The 21,387-nt window shown below is 44.0% G+C and overlaps 1 protein-coding gene and 1 non-coding gene across 3 annotated transcripts in view; one reads left to right on the forward strand and one right to left on the reverse strand.

Moving 5' to 3' along the window:
- The window catches only part of SHROOM4 (shroom family member 4), a 239,678-nt gene that overhangs the window by 175,509 nt on the left and 42,782 nt on the right, over nt 1-21,387 (forward strand). Inside the window, exons 1-3 of one of the 2 annotated variants that reach the window (XM_020900173.2) lie at nt 10,254-10,677; nt 15,300-15,434; nt 17,739-20,226. In XM_020900173.2, the coding sequence (XP_020755832.2) occupies nt 15,379-15,434; nt 17,739-20,226 (2,544 nt within the window). In that variant the 5' untranslated portion in view covers nt 10,254-10,677; nt 15,300-15,378. Of the gene's footprint in view, nt 1-10,253; nt 10,678-15,299; nt 15,435-17,738; nt 20,227-21,387 lie in introns of those variants that run through there. The other variant, XM_020900172.2, reaches the window with a different exon arrangement.
- On the reverse strand, nt 1,665-1,769 carry LOC139034016 (U6 spliceosomal RNA). Its single transcript, XR_011486482.1, has one exon. It is a non-coding gene; the product is annotated as a U6 spliceosomal RNA (small nuclear RNA).

The following is a 21,387-nucleotide window of genomic DNA, read 5'->3' on the forward strand; positions in this document are numbered from 1 at the left end:
CAGTCTCTCAGTCGTGTCCGACTCTGTGACCCCATGAATCACAGCACGCCAGGCCTCCCTGTCCATCACAAACTCCTGGAGTTTACTCAAACTCATGCCCATCAAGTCAGTGATGCCATCCAGCCATCTCATTCTCTGTCATCCCCTTCTCCTGCTACCACCAATCCCTCCCAGCATCGGGGTCTTTTCCAGTGAGTCAACTCTTCGCATGAGGTGGCCAAAGTATTGGAGTTTCAGCTTCAACATCAGTCCTTCCAATGAACACGCAGGACTGATCTCCTTTAGGATGGACTGGTTGGATCTCCTTGCAGTCCAAGGAACTCTCAAGAGTCTTCTCCAACACCACAGTTCAAAAGCATCAATTTTTCGGTGCTCAGCTTTCTTCACAGTCCAACTCTCACATCCATACATGACCACTGGAAAAACCATAGCCTTGACCAGATGGACCTTTGTTGGCAAAGTAATGTCTCTGCTTTTTAATATGCTATCTAGGTTGATCATAACTTTCCTTCCAAGGAGTAAGCATCTTAATTTCATGGCTGCAATCACCATCTGCAGTGATTTTTGGAGCCCAAAAAAATAAAGTCTGACACTGTTTCCACTGTTTCCCCATCTATTTCCCATGAAGTGATGGGACCAGATGCCATGATCTTAGTTTTCTGAGACACTGATATATAGAGAGAAACAGAAACAGAGATATGCAATATACAAAAGTCCTCAAAACAACTTTTGTTTTGTACATGAACAAAGACATGCTAAAAGAATGGTTGGAATGTGGTCGCCAGCCTATAAATATTTATTGAATGAATAATAATGTCTTATTTAAGTAAAAAAATAAACAGAAGCACATTTAAATATTTCACTTTATATAGTTCCATACAGGATAAGTGTTTGAAATAAAAAGTTTAATTGTGTACTCAAAGGGCTATAAAAATATTTCTCAAATTAACAAAGGAAATAAGAATCTGCCTGCAATGCAGGAGATGTGGGTTCAATCCCTGGGTTGGGAAGATCCCCTGGAGAAGGAAATGGCAACCCACTCCAATATTCTTGCCTGGAGAATTCCCCACGGACAGAGGAGCCTGGTGGGCTACAGTCCATGGGGTCACAAAGAGTCAGACACGACTGAGCAACTAAACAACAACACAACTATGGTAGACTATTATTCCTTCATGTAGATACACAGTACTTCAGCTAACTTCCAAAATTTTGAACAGTTAGGATATTTCTAATTTTACATTATAATTAACCCTGCAGTCATTGACACTTCTTGTACATAAATCAATATGATCATTTCTAATTGCTCTCTTAGGATAGAATCCTTGGAATGGGAAGATTAGATTAAAGGGTAGGAACATTTTTTAAAATTTATTTATTTTAATTGAAGGATAATTATTTTACAATATTGTGATGGTTTTTGCCATACATCAGTATGACTCAGCCATAGGCATACACTCTTGAACCTCCTCACACCTCCCTTCCCACTCCATCCCTCTAGATTGTCACAGAACTCCGGCTTTGGGTGCCCTGCTTCATACATCAAACATTTTTAAAAACAAATATAATTCACCAACCACAAAATTAATTACTTTCAAGTGTGGAATTAAGTGGGTTTTAGTATATTTACAAGGTTGTATAGCCACCACCACTCTCTAATTCTAGGAAAAAATATGCAGTGCTTCACAAATTTGCATGTCATCCTTGTGGGACAGCCATGCTGATCTTCTCTATATTGTTCTGATTTTCAGTATATGTCAGCTAAAGCAAGCACAGTAGGAACATTTTTATGTCTCTTGATGACATATGGCAAGTTTCCTTAAGGCAAACATATACCCAATCCATTCCCATCCAGCAGTTTATAAGAATGCTTCTTTCCCTGCAACTTTGCTGACAGGTTTCAAAAATATATTGCCAATATCATTGAAAATTGCATTTTATTGTTTTGTCTTTTTGATTAGCTCTTCTTCCTCTTTAGCTGTTCTGTAGAGATATGTCATCCACTCTGTTTCCTTTGCATGCATATACTGTGGGCAGTCACATGCACTTCCACAGCCTCGGCTGCCGCCTCTCTGTGGATAGTGACCACATGGCCATACCCTACCCTAACCTCTTTCTAGCACTGCAGCCCAGATATCAGGCTGCTTGTGGGGCATGACTATCTACATTAGACAGCATATCAAACATGCTCATGTCTAAAGTCAAACTCGTGTCTCCTGAAGCTAGCTCTGGTTCTCAACTTCCCAATCTAGTTAGTGATACCACTAGCTGTTTTATGGTCATCTTAACTTCTCTTTCCTCCATATTTAATTAGTAGTCCAAGTTTCTTGATTCTGCCTCTTATATCCTTTCTCACATCCTTTCATTCTGCTCCACCCTCACTGTCACCTCTCTAGTTCTACCTTTTATTAAGTCTATTGCACTAACCTGCTCACTTCACTATGCTTTCAGTATTTATCCACATAATTCATCTTACATATGGCTATGATAATAACCTTCCTAACACACTGCTTAATTTACAATATCTTTCTCCTATCCTGGAACTTCCAAAGTCTCTGTCTTGCCTGTTGGTAAAGTAAATGTTATGATAAACACTTAAGGCTCACCATGTTGTTGCATCATTCTAATTTTATTTCCTGTATGCCTTAGAGAAACTCTATGTTCTTCCTTCAGTATATTCCTGCTCTTCCCACTCTTGTTTTTACAAACACCTCACACGACCTCTTCCCCAGTCTCCTCCTGTTGAAATTATCCTGAGTTTTCAAACTTAGAGGCTCTGCAAAGTCTTCCTTGATTCGACTAGCTGTGCTTTCTCCTTTGTTTCCTCCTTGACTGTCTGGTTTTAGACACCACCGATTTTATAGCATTTTCAACAACAACAAAAAAGAAAACTTGCTTAATAATGTTTTTATTACATGAATGGTTTTAAATTTTTATTGAAGTATAGTTGATTAACAATATATCATGTTAATTTCAGGTGTACAGCAAAGTGATTTGGAGATACATAAAGATATATAATATTCTTTCTAAAAATTCTTTTCCATTATAGGTTTTATAACATATTGAATATAGTCCTCAGTACAGTAAAACCCTTGTTCTTTTTTTAAACTCTCATTTTGTTAGCATTTCCTTTATGACACGATATTCTACTCTGTTTAGTTACATAGATTTTTTTTAAATTAATTTATTTTTTATTGAAGGATAATTGCTTTACAGAATTTTGCTGTTTTCTGTCAAACCTCAACATGAATCAGCCATAGGTATACATATATCCCCTCCCTTTTGAAACTCCCTCCCATCTCCCTCTCCATCCCACCCCTCTAGGTTGATACAGAGCCCCTGTTTGAGTTTCCTGAGCCATACAGCAAATTCCTGTTGGCTATCTATTTTACATATGGTAATGTAAGTTTCCATGTTACTCTTTCCATACATCTCACCCTCTCCTCCTCTCTCCCCATGTCCATAAGTCTATTCTCTATGTCTGTTTCTCCATTGTTGCCCTGTAAATAAATTCTTCAGTACCATTTTTCTAGATTCTATATATATGTGTTAGAATACAGTATTTATCTTTCTCTTTCTGACTCACTTCACTCTGTATAATAGGTTCTAGGTTCATCCACCTCATTAGAACTGACTCAAATGTGTTCCTTTTTTATGGCTGAGTAATATTCCATTGTATATATGTACCACAACTTCTTTATCCATTCATCTGTTGATGGACATCTAGGTTGCTTCCATGTTCTAGCTATTGTAAATAGTGCTGCAATGAACAATGGGATACATGTGTCTCTTTCAGTTTTGGTTTCCTCAGGGTATATGCCTAGGAGTGGGATTGCTGGGTCATATGGTGGTTTTATTCCTAGTTTTTTAAGGAATCTCCATACCATCTTCCATAGTGGCTGTATCAATTTACATTCCCACCAACAGTGCAAGAGCATTCCCTTTTCTCCACACCCTCTCCAGCATTTATTGTTTGTAGATTTTTTGATGATGGCCATTCTGACCAGTGTGAGGTGATATCTCATTGTAGTTTTGATTTGCATTTCTCTAATAATGAGTGATGTTGAGCATCTTTTCATGTGTTTGTTAGCCATCTGTATGTCTTCTTTGGAGAAATGTCTGTTTAGGTCTTTTTCCCACTTTTTGATTGGGTTGTTTGTTTTTCTGATATTGAGTTGTATGAGCTGCTTGTATATTTTGGAAATTAATCCTTTGTCAGTTGTTTCATTTGCTATTATTTTCTCCCATTCTGAGGGTTGTCTTTTCACCTTGCTTATAGTTTCCTTTGCTGTGCAAAAGCTTTTAAGTTTAATCAGGTCCCACTTGTTTACTTTTATTTTTATTTCCATTACTCTAGGAGGTGGGTCATAGAGGATCTTGCTTTGATTTATGTCATTGAGTGTTCTGCCTGTGTTTTCCTCTAAGAGTTTTATAGTTTCTGGTCTTACATTTAGGTCTTTAATCCATTTTGAGTTTATCTTTGTGTATGATGTTAGGAAGTGTTCTAATTTCATTTTTTTTACATGTAGCTGTCCAGTTTTCCCAGCACCATTTATTGAAGAGGCTGTCTTTGCCCCATTGTATATTCTTGCCTCCTTTGTCAAAAATAAGGTACCCATAGGTGCATGGGTTTATTTCTGGGCTTTCTATCTTGTTCCATTGGTCTATATTTCTGTTTTTGTGCCAGTACCATACTGTCTTGATGACTGTAGCTTTGTAGTATAATCTGAAGTCAGGAAGGTTGATTCCTCCAGCTCCATTCTTCTTTTCTCAAGACTGCTTTGGCTATTTGGGGTCTTTTGTGTTTCCATATGAATTGTGAAATTTTTTGTTCTAGTTCTGTGAAAAATGCCATTGGTAATTTGATAGGGATCACATTGAATCTGTAGATTGCATTTGGTAGTATAGTCATTTTCACAATATTGATTCTTCCTACCCAGGAACATGGAATATCTCTCCATCTGTTTATGTTGTCTTTGATTTCTTTCATTAGTGTCTTATAATTTTCTGTGTACAGTTCTTTTGTCTCCTTAGGTAAGTTTATTCCTAGATATTTAATTCTTTTTGTGCTTGCAATGGTGAATGGGATTGATTCCTTAATTTCTCTTTCTGATTTTTATTGTTAGTATATAGAATAGTTAGATAGGTATTTTTATTCATCCCCTTGTGATGATGGTTTAGTTGCTAAGTCATGTCCAACTCTTGCAACCCCATGGACTATAGCCCACCAGGCTCCTCCATCCATGGGATTTTCCAGGCAAGAAATACTGGAGTGGATTGGCATTTCGTTCTGCAAGGGATCTTCCAAACACAGGGATTGAACACATGTCTCCTCCATTACAGGTAGGTTCTTTACCATCTGAGCCACCAGGGAAGCCCCATATTGACTCCCTACCACACTATAAATTTCTTGAGCACAGGAATCATATCTTCTTCATTTTGGCATGTTTCATAGTACCTCTCAATGCTTGAATAAAAGAATGATAAAGACTGCTAACTTCTTTTTAAGAACTACTGATGACTCAGTTTCGGGCATGAATTCTGTGCTAAGAAGGTACAGATGCCAGGCAACCCTGATGGCATGACTTCTCCTTTATCCCTCACTTTCCACATCCAGTCTATCAGTGAATATTGTCAACTCTACCTCCAAGATATCTGTAATCAAACCTCTCTTCTCTACCCCTACAACTTCCTCCCCAGAACAAATCACTATTATCTCTTACCTATAAAAGCCTTTTTAAACTGGTTCCCTCGCTTCTACTCCTGCCCTGCCTAAATCTATCAGCCTAGTGAGATCTTTATAAAACTTAGATCATTGCCACCTACTTAACAATCTCCAGTAGCTTATTTCCCACTACACTGGAAATAAAACACAAACTTCCTACCTTGACCTTGAAAACTCTGTGATCTGGCCTTTGCACTTCCCCAGCCTCATGTCCCTGTACTATCTACCTTGCTCACCATGTTCCAGCTCTGCTGAGCACTGATCCTCATTGTCATGTTTGCTCAAAGCAGAATGAGTAGATTCTCTTGGTTCTATTGAGGTTCTCACTGTTACTGGACATTGTCTTTGGGCTTCATACATTTAGTAGTGGAGATGATTTAGGGAGTGGCCAGAAGCAATTCTAAAGGTTTTGAGACTTGACTTTGGGCAAAATCTTTGTGGAGTTCATCATTTTCCTGAAAATTGATACTCCAGTACTGAGTTTGAGCTGAAGGAGATATTTGGCTTAAAAGGAAAAGAAAGGAAGTCTTGTATTATTCCTGCATTCATTCCCAAGGAACGCTATGGTATTACTGATAGAAACTAAGGCTGGAGGACAAACACGCTCCACCTTCTTTATCACTCTGGGTGTTGGTTTAGGAAATTGGGCATCATAGCAGAAGCTGACTCAACAGATGGTATTCTGTGAACCTATTGTCATTTTCCCTGTGTGCTCATATGAAGTCACCCTCAGCCCTCTGGTGTTACACCCTTAGCTTTTATATATACAGGGAAGAGAGAAAAACTCTCTTTCATTATTCAGATTCTTGACTTGCTCCCCTTGCTCCTAGAAGCTGCGAAATATGCACTATCCACCTCCTTGCCTTTGGGATCATTGACAAGAAACAGTCTATGATGGGTATGTTTTATCTGCCTCTACATAGATATGTAAACTAGAATATGCTTCACAGCCAAGTCTGAAAGAGAATTCTAAGTATTGTGTTTCTAAACTACTAAGCATTTTTCTAGCCCCTAATATTTGCAGAGCTCTCCCACTTCTTTCATATGGTTGCCTCCCTCCAACCTCCTTTAGAAAAATAGGTGTCCCCGTGTTTTAAAGATTCTAATGTGAAAAAAATGGAGAAATGAAAGCAGAAAGTCAAGTGTAAAAGCCCTAACCAAATGAGGGTATTGCTCTTTACTTTCATATTTGGAAAGTCAAAAGACACCCCTTGACACACATCACAGCATTTGAGGGAGTCTTACTCCCAACCCAGTATTCCTTTCCTTTCTTATTCACTACTCTGGGTTTCTTTTTAGCCTTGAATGGATCCTTAGGTAGAGGGTGGAGAGGCAGGGGATTCAGCAGATCCTTATGAAAGAACTTGACCTGACTATTCCAAGAGGGGAGAGGAGGTAGAAAAAGTGGGGAAGGTGGAACGGCAGAACCGGGTACCAAAAGTCCCCTCTACATAAAGTACCTATATCTCAGATGACCAAAATTATAGCTCCCCAACTGAAAAGAAAGGTCTTATATTAAAGTTCTCTTTAAAATCATACATATGTATATACACACACATATACATAGATATACACATACTTACCCATACATGCACATGCATACTTACCCATACATACACTTTCACACATTTACATACATATACATGTTCCTCCTTGGTTGGATCTGTATAAGGAAGGTCTCCAGATCAACAGAGTCCTCCAGCTAACAGTGTGAGGGTGTGAGGAGGCCTTCAGAGGTCTGTATCCCTTCATGGTGATCAAGCGGCTTTTGCCTCCTTCTGTCAGATAAACAAGCCATGCATTGTTTTGTTCACTAGCTGTGGACAAAACAGGCTTCCCTTCCTGCTGAGCGGGCCAGATGAGTTTGAATTCCTTCATGTGGGGCAGGTAGAATGTGCTGGTAGGGGCAGAAGAGGCTGGAAGAGCCATAGAAAGTAAACAGAGCTAATCAAGGACACCATTTTGTGCTTCTCATTATCTAAACACTTTTAAAAGAGGAAAGAACCTGCAGTAGGTTACGACCCAGACCTTAGGCTATGCATAACCCCAAGCAGTAGGGGCTGTATTTTCCTTCTTGCCCTGGGTTGGATCAGAGCCAGGGTTCTCTTTTTGCTTACCCCCTGCCTTCCTCCCTCCAAGTAGTTCTTGAGGGGTCTGCTGAGAGCTAGGCTCAGAGACCAGTAGTTCTCTTGGAAGATATTGGGGTGACAGCCCTCTAGAGCAGCTAGAGAGTGACTCCTCCTAAAATTGGTCCACTTCCCTCCCCTCACCTCTCACAACAGCCTTTACAAGGGAGCCTTTCTGACAGATCTGTCATTTCCACCTGCATGTGCCCACCCTCCTTGCTCCAGGCCAGGTTCTTATCCTCTGAGTGCTTGAAAAAGACCCAGTCACCTTTACTTTCCCCTGAACAGAGGAGGTGATGCTTGCTCATGTTGTCTGGAACTTAGCTCTGCTAAGTGAGAAGTTACCCACTTTATCCCAACCCCACCTCCCAGTCTCTCCTTTCTAAATCCCAAACTAGCCAAACTGCTCAAATTCCTCTCTTATCATCCTCTCCCCAAGGATTTCTTGAGTATATACTGCCCGTGTCCATCTCTCCATCATATCACCTCTTCTGGTGACTACCCAACTCATACTCCCATCCTGCCTCCCTACCTAAGGCAATCCCCAAAACATGCTTGCATCTCTAGTCAAAACTTCCTCAACCCATCTGACCACTGACAGGGCCAGGCTGCTATCACATTTGTTATTCTTTATTTTGTTGGGAAATAGGGCTCAGGGAAGCATTTTTATGGACTGGGTTACAGAGTGGAAGGAGAAAGGCACTTGGTGACCAGATTTGGGAAGGCTAGGTACCCAGACCTGAGTAATGGGATTAGAAGCGACTGTTTATTCTGATGCTGTTTCAGAGCAGGGGTTATTCCCTAGTGTAATGCTATTGCCAAAGGTACTGTATTCCCTAGTGTATTGTCAGAATGTGGTTATTACACCAGCAGCATCACCATCACTCTAGAGCTTTGTAGAAAGTCAGAATCTGGAGCCTATTCTCGATCTACTGAATCAAAATCTGATTCAAGATGGCCAAGCGATTAGTCTGGCCACTGAAGTTTGAGAAGTGCTACTCTAGAGAGTTAGGCTTGATTTTTGAACCCTCTCTTAATTAGTCCTCTTGCTTTCCTCTTCATGTGGCTTGAAGAAATTCTTTTTCTTGCCACTAAAAGTACCTTATCCATTATTATTTGGGGTCAAGGATGATATTAATAATGGATATCATTTACTGAATGCCTTTTGTGTGCCAAGCATGCATTGCAGATGAGGAAATTGAGTCTCTGTGACATGCCCAAAGCCAAACAATTAGTGTGTGGGAAAGCTGAATCTCCACCCCAGATCTGCAGGCATACTAAATCCCCAAACTCCCCCCTTACAGGACTTCTGATTACCAGAGGAGGGTCTGTGGGCTTACTTGGATGGCACCTGCCTTTTATAGGCACATGTAAACAAAAGTCCTTTCAAACTTCCCCAGGAGGTCCAGAGGGCATAGTGGGGAAGGGGTCACCTGGCATGGTTTCCCCAGAGAGGAAGGGCCCTAGGATATTTCTTGGTCTGAGGAAGCCCACATAAGCTCTCTCAGGGGCCAGAAGTGGCTGAAATTGGGACCAGAGGCCAAAGGAAACTGGCCTGGAGATCCTGGAGTATTATAAAGGGAAAAATCCCAACTCTGAATCCCCAAAAGTAATTAAATTCTGATGCTTGAGCTTGGGCTTAGGGTATGTAATAAACTTCTGTGGGCTGCTCTGGGTCCTGGCTGTTGCATAGGTCAGTGAGGATATCATGTGGACCCCCAGCCTGGGGCTGAGGACTGTTACCTCAGAGTGTGCCATATAGATGGAGAGGTTGTTTGTGACAATGGGCTTTAATGTTTTATTTTGCAGAGAGGAAACAGAAGCCCAGACAGGGGGAGTAAATTGCCAGAGGTCAGAGTAAAGTCATGGCAGAGGCAGGGATGCTGACTCCAAGCAGCACTGTTTTGGAGTTGGAGTCTCTGGTATGAAATGCAGTTTCCTCTGGGTCTGCTCAGATGCCCATAGGATGGGCAGACTCTGAAAATACAGTCCAGAATGGTTTGTGAATCTTTCTGTCTCAACAGGATATTCATCCTGGGAGATCTGTAGGTTCCTTGCCCCCAGCTATGTAAAACCAGCTGTAGTGCTACTTGCTTTGCTGGACCTGGAGGCTGCTTGGCCTGGCTGATCTGGGTTTTCCTTTTCTGGGGCTCAGAGGACCTGCGGAGATGGCTGGGTGGAGTCAACCCAGTCCAGGAAGCACAGGAATTCTTTTAAGTGTATGTGTCTGGGGTATTTTTCTCTCTCACTTGCATGTATTTAAAAAATTTTTTTTAGACACCCACTTTATCTTTCCCAAACATCATTTCCTTGCTCCTTTCCTGAGTTCTAGCAGTGGCTGGGGGCCCAGCTTCCTTATTGGCCTCTGAGCTATGTAAGGGGGTGGGCCAGAGCTCAGAGGAGGCTGGAGTAGGGAACAGGAGGGCTGTTTGTGCTGCTGGAACTGCCTTTCATCCTTCCCTTTGCCACCAGGGTGCTGGCTACTTTCTGGAGCAGCGTCTTCACTCCTATCCAGCTCTTGACACTGGCCCTCATTCCCTAAGGTGGTGGCCTCCTCTAGGCCCAACCAGGCTGATGGCCATACCTTGCCTTCGGTGCTATTGCTTTCTGTTCTTGGAATTGGGACCTGACTGTGCCTGAGCCCCTTGGGCTGATGGCCCCTTCTCTCACAAGGTTTTAAAGGAAGGCAAATGAGTCTCAGCTAAGGGAGGATCCAGCCTGCAGAAAGAAGCCCCAGGGGCTGGCTGGAGGGGTTGTTGAGGACCGTCTGAGCTGGCTGGATACCTAGCCCTCTCCTAAATTATCTCCCCATCCTGGGCAACTTCCATGGTAGGTACTACTGGTAGCCATGGCCATCATGGCTGCTACCCTTCTTCCCCCTTCTGCTTTCTTTCTTCAATATCCCTTTCTTTTTGCTTCCTAAGAAAGGAATTTTGGGGTAATGAATGATGTGTGTGTGTGTGCTCAGTTGTGTCCTACTCTGCAATCCCATGGACTGTAGCCTGCCAGGCTCCTCTGTCTGTGGAATTTTCCAGGCAAGAATACTGGAGCAGGTTGCCATTTCCTACTCCAGAGGATCTTCCTGACCCAGGGATCGAACCCACATCTCCTGCATCTCCTGCACTGGCAGGCAGATTCTTTACCACTGTACCACCTGGGAAGCCCCAATGAATGATAGTGTGTTTAATAGTGCCTTAGGAGAAAGGGTAGGAGACTGTTGCCTCTATAGCTAGATTGGTAGTTGGCATTTTCTTTTACCTCTTCACTTATTTCTTCTCATCCTCCTTCCCCACTGCCTAAGGAGGGAATGGTTTAAACTTTAGGACTACCGAGACTGTCTTTTTCTGACTGCTTCTTGAGGGAATGCCTAGGAGAAGGCTCAGGTATATAAGCTCTTTGAGATAGATCCCTCTTTGGGGAGGTGGGGGCATGTGGTATCCTAACAAGGGTTGGAGGACCAGAGCCTCATTCTCAACTACTGGTTACTAGCTGTGTGTTCTTGGCAAAGCAGTTCAGCTCTCTGTGTCTCTGTTTCCGCATCCCATAAAAGGGGGCATAATAATGGTGCTTACTGATAAGGTTGGAGTGAGGATTGAATCAGCTAATGCATGCAAAGTGCTCAGTGCCAGGTACATCTTAAGTGTCCAGTAAATGGTCCCTGTTATTTTTTTAAGTTAATAGTATATTAGGCACTATGCTGAATGAGTTCACACGTGGGACTGCATTTAATCCAGACTAAATCATGAGTAAGATTTGTTGATTGTCTCCATTTTACCAGTAAAGAATTACAACTCAGAGAATGACTGTGCCCCCAGTGACACAGCTAGGTTTAGAATATGAGTGTGGACTCACTCCAAATCTAGGGCTCTTTAGGAATAATAGTAGACCAAGTATTAGACCCGATAGATGGTTTCCTCTCCTTTCCCAATCTAGGATTAGAAGGCTCCTGTTCTGACTGCAGTTCCTGCACTGGGGTTTTCCTCCCTGTAGCTTGTACTTTTCTCTCAGTGTTCACAAAGCCTCCACTTTCTTGCTTCTATCTCCTTTAAGGTTGTTTCCCACTCCTGGAGAAACCCTGGAGAGAGTAGGAGGCTTTGTAAGCTACCTTTCAAAGTTTGGCAAGGGTGATGCTAGTGGAACCCTGACAGTGGATGGGCAAATCTGGGTGGAAGGACTCTTGAACTATCAAGAAGGCTAAGTCTGAGCTGACAACTCTTATTACAGTACCCTCTCCTTATTGACCATATGCTATACATCAGTATGTGTCCCAGAAGCTTTGAGAATGTTCTGCCTCATCCCCATAGTAACATAACCAGGATATAACCAAGGATTATTGTTCTTTTTTTTCCTGATAATAAAACTGAAGCTCAGATGGGTTAAGTGACTTATACAGAATCACACATCCAAGGTGGTAATGTTAGGCTATGAACTTAGTAGATCTGACTCATTTGTCTTTGTCTTATCACCTTTGGGCTTGATATAGTTCATAGTCTGAGACTTATGTACATGAAATGATGATCAATATCAAACATTATTTTTGATGGGCTAAATTGTGGGGACTAGATTACTAAGGACAAGCTCCATGGAATAGACATTACTTGATCAGTATCTTGAAGAACAGGTGGGACTTAGACTACCAAAATGGGAGGGGGCATTCCAGGCAAAGGGAACACAGTCGTAACTGAAACTCTGTTCTAGGCAGTTGACAAGCATTATATCATTTGAACATTACAACCCTATTAATTAGGTACTAGCATCACCATCTTACTGTCATAGCAGCTAGACTTCTGAGAAGTAAAGGCACCTGTCTAAACAACAGAGCTTGTAAGTGGTGGAGCTGGGATTTTAACCAATGTCCAATTCCAGGGCCCGTGTTAGATTCTGATAGAAAACCAAAAGCAAAGGCACAAAGCTGGTTGCAGAGTGTGATTGGAACAGAGACATGAGAGGTTAGGTTGGGTGGGTAAAGATAACTTAGAAAGGGCTTTGAAAGTCAGGTCCAACCAGTGAAGATTCTTGAATAGGAGAGTACCACAATCCAATTGGTATTTGACATATGATCTAAAAGCAGTGACTGGAGGTAAAACCAGGTGAGACTGGCTGCCAGACTAACACAGTATTTTGGTCACAAAATGTTAAAGGCCTGGACTAGAACAGGAGCTGTGGGTGGCAGGTTCTGTGGAGGAGAAGTATGGTTATGTGGAATAGTCTCAGTGAAAATAGTATGGGTGTGGGGAGAGAGAGAAAGAGGCCAAGCCAAAGAGATATGATAAAAGAAGATTCAGTAGAACTCTGTAAGGGATTGGATGGTTGTAAAAAAGGTGGTCTCAAGGCTGACTGCCCACATTTTAAACCCTGGACTCAGAACTTCAAAAATGCTGGATATGGAAGAAGAGCCCCAAATAAGAGAGGTACCCAGTTCTCCACTGTATCCTCAGTGCCTGGAACTGTGGTACATAGTTAGATACACATGGTATGTAGTATCTACTAGTACATAGTACTTCTATGAGATGCTTTATAAATAGTTGTTAATGGATGACTCCTGGGTAACAGCCACTGGAGAGATTTCTAGCAACATGGTTTTGTGTGTGAAACTCTGGAGCAGGCACATTCCCCCAAGGTCTTCTAGTGCCTTCAGTCTCCCTGCTGGCACTCTGAAATCCATAATAGAACAGTGGTTAAATATGTGGCCCTCACTTCCTCTCCTTCCCATGAATTTTCACTGCTGCTGCTGATCTGTGGCTCTGGTTCCTGACCTTTGGCAGGCATCTTCCAGTTCCCTTCCTTTTATATCTCCTTCTCTGTGTCTGGCCTGTTACTACATGTTTTCCCCAGCAAGGCCATTTTCCTCAGGACTACTTTCTCAGGCCTTAGCCCTCTGGAGCTCGGCCCTGCTGGGATTTTCTGTATTTCTGCCAGGATAAGGGGCATTCCCCATGAATATGGATTCAGCTCTAGTCTCTCTACTGCTGCTTCTGGGAGGTAGAGAGCTGATTTATCCCACTCTATAACAAGCATGTTGAAAACCAGGGGCCTTATCTTAGTCAACTCTGCTTCCTCACTGTCTAGTATGGAACCTGCCACAGTAACTGAATGAAAAAATTAGTAAATAAACTATCATCTGTTTATCTCTCTGTCATCTCCTTTATTTATCATCTGTTTCTCTTACTCTGTCATCTTGTTCTCTGTCATCCATTTCTCCCTATATAGTTCCCTGTACTCTTTCTCAGCCTTCTCCATTTCTGTCATTTGTTTATATCTGTACCATCTCTTCCCTCTTACCTCTGTCATCTACCTGGCCCATCTGATATCTATCTTTCTCTCCTTGTTTCTTCTCCTCTCCTCATCTCTCCTCCTCTGTCCTCTCCCTCTTCTCCCTTCCCTTCCCCTCTCCCTCTTCTCCCTTCCCTTCCCCTCTCCTTCCATCCCTCTCTCTCTCTCTTCTTCCCCCCCTCTTATTCTTCTCCTCCCCACTTTCTCTCCCTCTCTCATATCAATCACCTCTTTATCCTCTGGCACTACCTGTGCCCCATACATGCTCTTTCCCACTTCCAAGGGTGGCTTCTATTCATGTGAAATATACCAGAGCACAGGGATGGGTCCTGTAGAAGCCTGTCAATGCAAGAGTTGTGGCTGCAGCCTCCCGCAGCAGACAGGTACTGTGGTTGCATCCAGAGTCTTGGCCTCAGACCTGTTTCTCTTTATTCACCCCTGCCCTTGAATAGCCAGTCTTCCCTGTTAGCCTAGTACCATGCCATCTATCACGTTATTCTATTCTCCCTGGCCGAAATGGGGGTTCCTTGCCAAACGTCTACCTACAAACTTAGCAGCCTCACCTCTGTGGCCATCTTGTCCTTCCCTCTCTCAATGCCTTTACCAGTAAGTTCTCAGGAATAAAGCGTATGTTTGATTGATCTCTGTATCCCAAGAGGTATGCACAGATGGTACACAGTACACAGACAACAAATGCTTATCAAATTGAATGAGCCCAAAACTGGAGAATTGACAGTCAGTTGGTGTTGACTTGTTCAAGCTTCTCAATGATTTACCTATTTCTTTCTTAGAGAAAAATGGGAAGATTGGCTACATTTATTTTTTCTCAGAGAAAATTTAGAGTGGGCACACTGTTCATTGAGCAACAGTACTCACATATTCCACAAATAATTATTGAGCATCTACTATGTGTCTGGCATTGCTGTACATGCTTGGGATATACCCATGACCAAAAGAGCCCTATGACTCTAAAATTCTGTATGTCCATGGATTGTCTTTGGGGTGAAGGAGATTTGAGTTCTGGGAGCTGAGTGGGTAGCTGCTAAGATTCCTACACCAGTTCCTTGCAAGATGTGCTACTTCATTTAAGGGAAAGAGGGGGTGGGGGCGGAAGCTGCCTGGGAAGTGATTTCAGCTCTGGTTCCCTAAGTTGACTTCCTGTCCCTTTTTTGCTGTAGGAGAAACGCCCCTGTCAGTAGGCCGCACTCATGGCATGTGGCCAAGCTGCTGGAGGGATGCCCTGAAGCGGCTACCACCATGCATTTCCCTTCTGAAGCCTTCAGCTTGTCCTGGCATTCCGGCTGCAACACGAGGTGAGTCTGGAACCTTCCCTTCAAGACAGGCTGGAGGCTAGACCACCCAGCTACTCAGGAGTGCTCTAGTCCCCGTTGGAGGCTATAGAGCCCAGACTGCTATCCTGGAAAATGAAGGGGGGTGGGGCAGTCCAGAGGGCCTGGCTTCCGATCATCATCTATTGCTAACTCTCTGTGACTTTGGGACAGTCCCTTTCCTTTTAGAAAATGTTCCCTTGAAATATTTCACATGGTTTGCAAGACACTTCTCTTTCCTGTTCTTCACCTTATTTCGTTTGCAATCTCTTTCCCTGGCTCCCTATCATCCTAGTCTCTGTTGCCGGTGACCCCGGGACTGGGTTCTGGTCCTCTTCTCTAGCTCTAGCGACTCACAGTGACCACATCTAGTGTTTTTCATCCAACTCTGTCACACAACCAAAGCCTTCAGAATGGGGACCTCCCTGAATAACAGGGTCCACCTGCAAAGAGGATCTCTCAATTTAGGGAGCTACCCAGCAAATGCAGAGAACTTTTAAAGCAAGCCCAGAGCCAGCAAAGCTGTTAGCTTAAGCTGCCTTTTCCCTTCCACAGCAAGATCTTCCCTCTGAGAAGGAATTTCTGTTGATGAGGCTCAGGGAAGCTAAGGGTTGAGTTTGCCCGGACTCTGTATCTTTATTTGATATTGGAAGCCAGGGGCTCAGGGCAGAGGCAGGGGCAGTTTTGTTCTGAAAGGATACACAGAAACACATTCTGAGCTTGGCTTCTGTTTAAGTGGGGGTGTGGCTGTTTTCAGCAGGAAGGGTGGTGGGGGTGGATAGCAAATCTCCCTGCCAACAAGGAATTGATGGATTCTTAGCCCAGAGGTCAAGTAAGCAGAGTGGCTAAGGGGCAAGGCGGTGAGCAGGAATTAGGAGAGGCTGAACTAGAGGATCTTGTGGGTGCCTGCCACTGCTCAGCTCTGGCGTTCAGAACTGTGGCCTTTCTGAGCCGCCTGCAACCTCTGGGGTTCTAGTGACAGGGAGTTACTGGCATGACTTGGCTCAGTTTGGCTTTGTGTGTGAAAAATGGTACTTAAAATTCAAGATTGTGTTTGATCCTAGTTCCATCATTGGTCTCCCCAGTTTGGCTTTTCTGGGGGGGATAAGGGCAGCCTGGGTGGGCAGGGGCCACTATAATGTCAGTAGTCGTAGTAGAGGGGATGCTGATAACAATAATCATGAAAACAACAATCAAGAGAGGTGCTACTCTCAACCAGGTGTTGAACCCTCACTAGGCACCTAGAGCTTCACTTTTATTATCTGATTTCACCTGCAAAGCAACCCTCTGATACAGATTCCACTATCATTTCCATTTAACAGACAGTGTAGCAGAAGAGCCAGGACGTTAGACTCACAGAGACCCAGGTTCAAATTCCATCTCTGCTTCTTTAGCAGCTATATGAGCTTGTCATTTTACTTCCCCTCTCTAAGCTTTGGTTTTCTCATTTGTCAAGTGGAGATAATAATCTCTCCCCTTCAGTTTGAAATGAGACATTAGAAAGTGTCTGGCACATCATAGGCCCTCAGTAAACAGTGAGGATTACTATTATCAAGAGAAGAACAGGGGAATGCTGAAACTGTGGCCCTGTCTGGGCCGTGAACTAGATCTGGATAATCTTGAGAAAATTACCCCCTCACAATCACTTCCCTTTGTAGGGCTTGCTTGACACCAGTGGTTCTCAAAAGTGTGGTCCCTGAACCAACAGCAGTAGCATCACCCAGAAAACTGTCAGAAGTAAAAATTCTCAGGATCCACCTAGACCTAAAACTCTGGGCATGAGGCCTAGTCAGTTGTGTTTCATTGAACCTTCTGGATGATTCTGATGCATGCTCAAATTTGAGAACCACTGATTTACAAAATAGGCTGACTGAAATTAAATCAGCCCTTTAGGGCCCCTCTCAAATGCTAATAGTCTGTGCTTGTTTCTCCAAGCAGAGAGCAGATAGCTGGCTCCCAGGGGACAGCAACAGGCCAGAAGCAATTCTAGACTCACTTAAGGCAGAGAAACAGAGGACTACCCCTAGTGGAGTTCTCGCACTGTTAGTCTTTGGATCTTGCCCTATTCTTCTTCCACATATTGTCTTGTCTCCCATTTTACCACATTTCTGTGGCATCCCCAGCGTCCTTCTCTTTCCATTTCCCTTCCTTCCTCTTTTGCCTTATCTCCCTCTCTCTTGTGGCATGGCACCTCTGGGTTGTCTTGCCTTCTCCCGTGGCAGGGATGGCCAAGGTGGGAAAGTAATCTGGTGACGTGGCTAACTAACCCATGTGTCCTGTGTCTTGCAGTGACGTGTGTGTGCAGTGGTGTCCACTCTCCCGGCACTGCAGCACTGAGAAAAGCAGCTCCATTGGCAGTATGGAGAGCCTGGAGCAACCAGGCCAAGCCACCTATGAGGGCCATCTCTTGCCCATTGACCAGAGCACATACCCCAACCAGCGTGACTCAGCCTATAGCTCCTTCTCAGCCAGCTCAAACGCCTCTGACTGTGCCCTTTCCCTCAGGCCAGAAGAGCCAGCCTCTGTGGACTGTATCATGCAAGGCCCAGGGCCAACTAAAGCCCCTAATGGTCGCCCTAATGTGGTCGAGACCTCAGGAGGTGGCTGGCGCACCAGTGGGGGTCACCTGACTCCTAGCTCCCAGATGTCATCTTGTCCTCAAGAGGTCTCCCACTCAGAGCCTGCCAAGGCTGTCAGGGGTCCCCCTCAACCTCCAGTGAGGCGAGACAGTCTTCAGGCCTCCAGAGCCCAACTCTTCAATGGAGAGCAGTGCAGGGCTTCTGAGCTTATAGATTCCTTGCAACAGAAGGAGAAACCTAGCTTGGACACCGTGCTATCCCCAAGGAACCCTAATAGGTTCTGCTGCCTCAGCGGGCAAGACCAAGTGACAAATGAGAGCCATCAGAACTGTGAGCTCAGCCAACCTCCTGAATCTAGCCAGAAGGGCTCTGAGCATCTACTGATGGAGGCCTCAGCCAAAGCTGTTGGAGTCCCAAAAGCATATGACAAAACTTCCAGCATAGGTTCCAGCCCACTCAACCAGGCTTCAGCAGAGCTAGCTAAGACTTCTTCTTTTGGCAGCTCTCCACACCTCACAGGACCCACAGGGCATCGCCATAGTGCCCCTGAACAGCTGCTGGTGTCCCACTTGCAGCGTGTGCACCTCGATACTAGGGACAGCAAAGGGACAGAGCTCCAAGCTGGGCAGGATGGGCAGGAGTGGACTCTATCCCCTTTGCACATGCACAGTAGCCACACAAGCAAGAAAAGCCCATGTGCCCCTGCAGGAGGAACCCAGGACCAGCTGAGCAAAGAGAGAAAGACCAAGCCAGTGGATGATAGACCTCTGGGTTCAGGTCATCAGAGCCCAAGCAGTTCTCCACATGGAGAGGCTGATGGACACCATCCAGAAAGAGGTTTCCAGGATCCAAACAGAGCAAGCAGAGCTGACAGTGAGCTGGTCAGCCAGCAGTCCTCTGGCTCCCTTGCTCAACAAACCAGGGACTGTTCTTCAACCCCTAAAGTAGCTGGCAGCACAGAGGCAACTGAAGAAGGGGACAGTGAGCCCAAGGAGTGTGGCCGGGTGGGCAGTAGGCGAAATGGAGGGTACCGGGGCCGCTCGATCCAAAACCGGCGGAAGAGTGAACGTTTTGCTACCAATCTACGTAATGAAATTCAGAGGAGGAAGGCCCAGCTCCAGAAAGGCAAGAGTCCCTTGTCACAGCTGTGTTACACCAAGGAGCCAGTGGAAGAGACTGAGGAGACCCTAGAAAGTCCTCCACTTCCTTCCTCTAACTCAGCTCTTCTATCTTCATATAAAAAACCACCAAGCCCCAGAGACAAGCTCTTCAACAAGAGCATGATACTCAGAGCTAGGTCTTCAGAGTGCCTCAGTCAAGCCCCTGAGGGTCAAGAATCTAGGATTGGCTTGGAGGGACGAGTGAGTCCTGGCCAGAGATCTGGCCAGTCCTCTTTGAACCCGAACACCTGGTGGAAAGCATCTGACCCATCCTCGTCAGACTCTGAAAAAACAAACGTTCACCATGGAGTCTGTGGAGGTCACTGGAGGTGGTCACCAGAGCACAACCTGCAGCCACATGTGGCACTAGCCATGGAAGGCCCTTCCAACTCAGGTGACAAGGAATTGAAAGTGTCTACTGTCCAAGCTGGGGAGGAAGCCATCCTCTTGCCCTTTGCAGACAGACGAAAGTTCTTTGAAGAGAGTAGCAAATCCTTATCTACATCTCATTTGCCAGGTTTAACCACTCATAACAAGACTTTTACCCAGAGACCAAAACCTATTGACCAAAATTTTCGGCCAATGAGTTCCAGCTATAGAGAATTGAGGCACCATCCCATGGACCAATCATATCACTCCACAGACCAACCCTATCATGCCACAGACCAATCATATCATTCCATATCACCCCTTCAGTCAGAAACTCCCACTTACACAGAATGTTTTGCAAGCAAAGGTCTAGAACAATCCATGTGCTGTAAGCCACTACACTGTGGTGATTTTGATTACCACAGGACGTGCTCTTACTCCTGTAATGTCCAGGGAGCTGTAGTCCATGACCCTTGCATTTATTGTTCTGGGGAAATCTGTCCTGCTTTGCGAAAGAGAAATATGATTCCAAACTGCTACAATTGCCGGTGCCACCATCACCAGTGCATCCGGTGTTCAGCTTGCTGTCATAATCCCCAGCATGGTACCCTCGAGGACAGCAGCTTGAAACCTGGCAACACTTGGAAACCCAGGAAGCCGACAGTGCAGGTAAGGACTTGGTTCTTGGATGGATGATCTTCATTATTCTCTTTGCAAGGAGAAAGCTAGGTAAATAATTTGAAATATAACAATTATAATGCCTTAAAATTATATAGTGCCGGGTCCACCAGCTGGTATCTTACTAACTTTGGACAAGAAATCATCATTTTTAGAGGTAGAATAAAATAACTTAGCTTCACAAAACCAACAGAAGTGGGCTTTATATCCTGACTGTATAATTGGTATCAGAGTGACCTTTTGCAAGTCATCCAACCACCAAGAGTTGCAGTTATGTGATTTTTTAAAGGGAAAAAGAAAAGAATTTTTACCTCATCAAATGGCCAGTGCTAAATAAAGTCTTATTACCTCATCTTTAAATTGGAGGAAAATAATGGCTGCCTTATTAATTAGTTAGGTGGATCAAATGAGTTTGTGTAACATAGAGTGCTAGGCCCAGTACCTGATACAAAACAGCATGTACAGTAAGTCCCTTACATACAAATGAATTCCACTCTGAGAGTGTGTTCATAAGTCCAACCAAGTTAGCCTAGGTATTCAACTAACACAATCAGCTATATAGTATTGTACTGTAATAGGTTTATAACACTTTTCACACAAATAAAACATAAAAAACAAACAAAAAAAAAACATTTTTAATCTTACAGTACAGTACCTTGAAAAGTACAGGAGTACAGTACAATAGCTGGCATACAGGGGCTGGCATCGAGGTGAACAGGCAAGAAGAGTTACTGACTGGAGGAGGGAGAGGAGGTGGGAGATGGTAGAGCTGAAGGATCGTCAGCAATAGGAGATGGAGGGCAAGCTGCAATTTCACTCATGCCTGACGTTGATGGCACAGGTTCTGGTTCCTTGCTGGATTCAATTCTATCTACCCTCTTGAAAAAAAATGATCCAGTGATGTCTGGGTAGTAGCTCTTTTTTTCATCATAGATGACCTGGTAGCCCTGGATTGCATTCTGAATGCCTGCTGCAACCTTTGTTGCATTCTACATTCTACATTCGGGTCCTGTGCTTCAAAAACTAACAATGCCTCCTCAGATAAAGAAAATCCCTCTGGCGTTTCCTACATCGTGTATCTCTTCAGTTATTCTTCCTCTTGTCATTCTGCTCTCTCAGTTATTTTCACTTTTGTTTCCATCGTTACTGCTT

Source organism: Odocoileus virginianus, unplaced genomic scaffold (genome assembly GCF_023699985.2).
Source record: "Odocoileus virginianus isolate 20LAN1187 ecotype Illinois unplaced genomic scaffold, Ovbor_1.2 Unplaced_Contig_18, whole genome shotgun sequence".
NCBI lineage: Eukaryota > Metazoa > Chordata > Mammalia > Artiodactyla > Cervidae > Odocoileus > Odocoileus virginianus.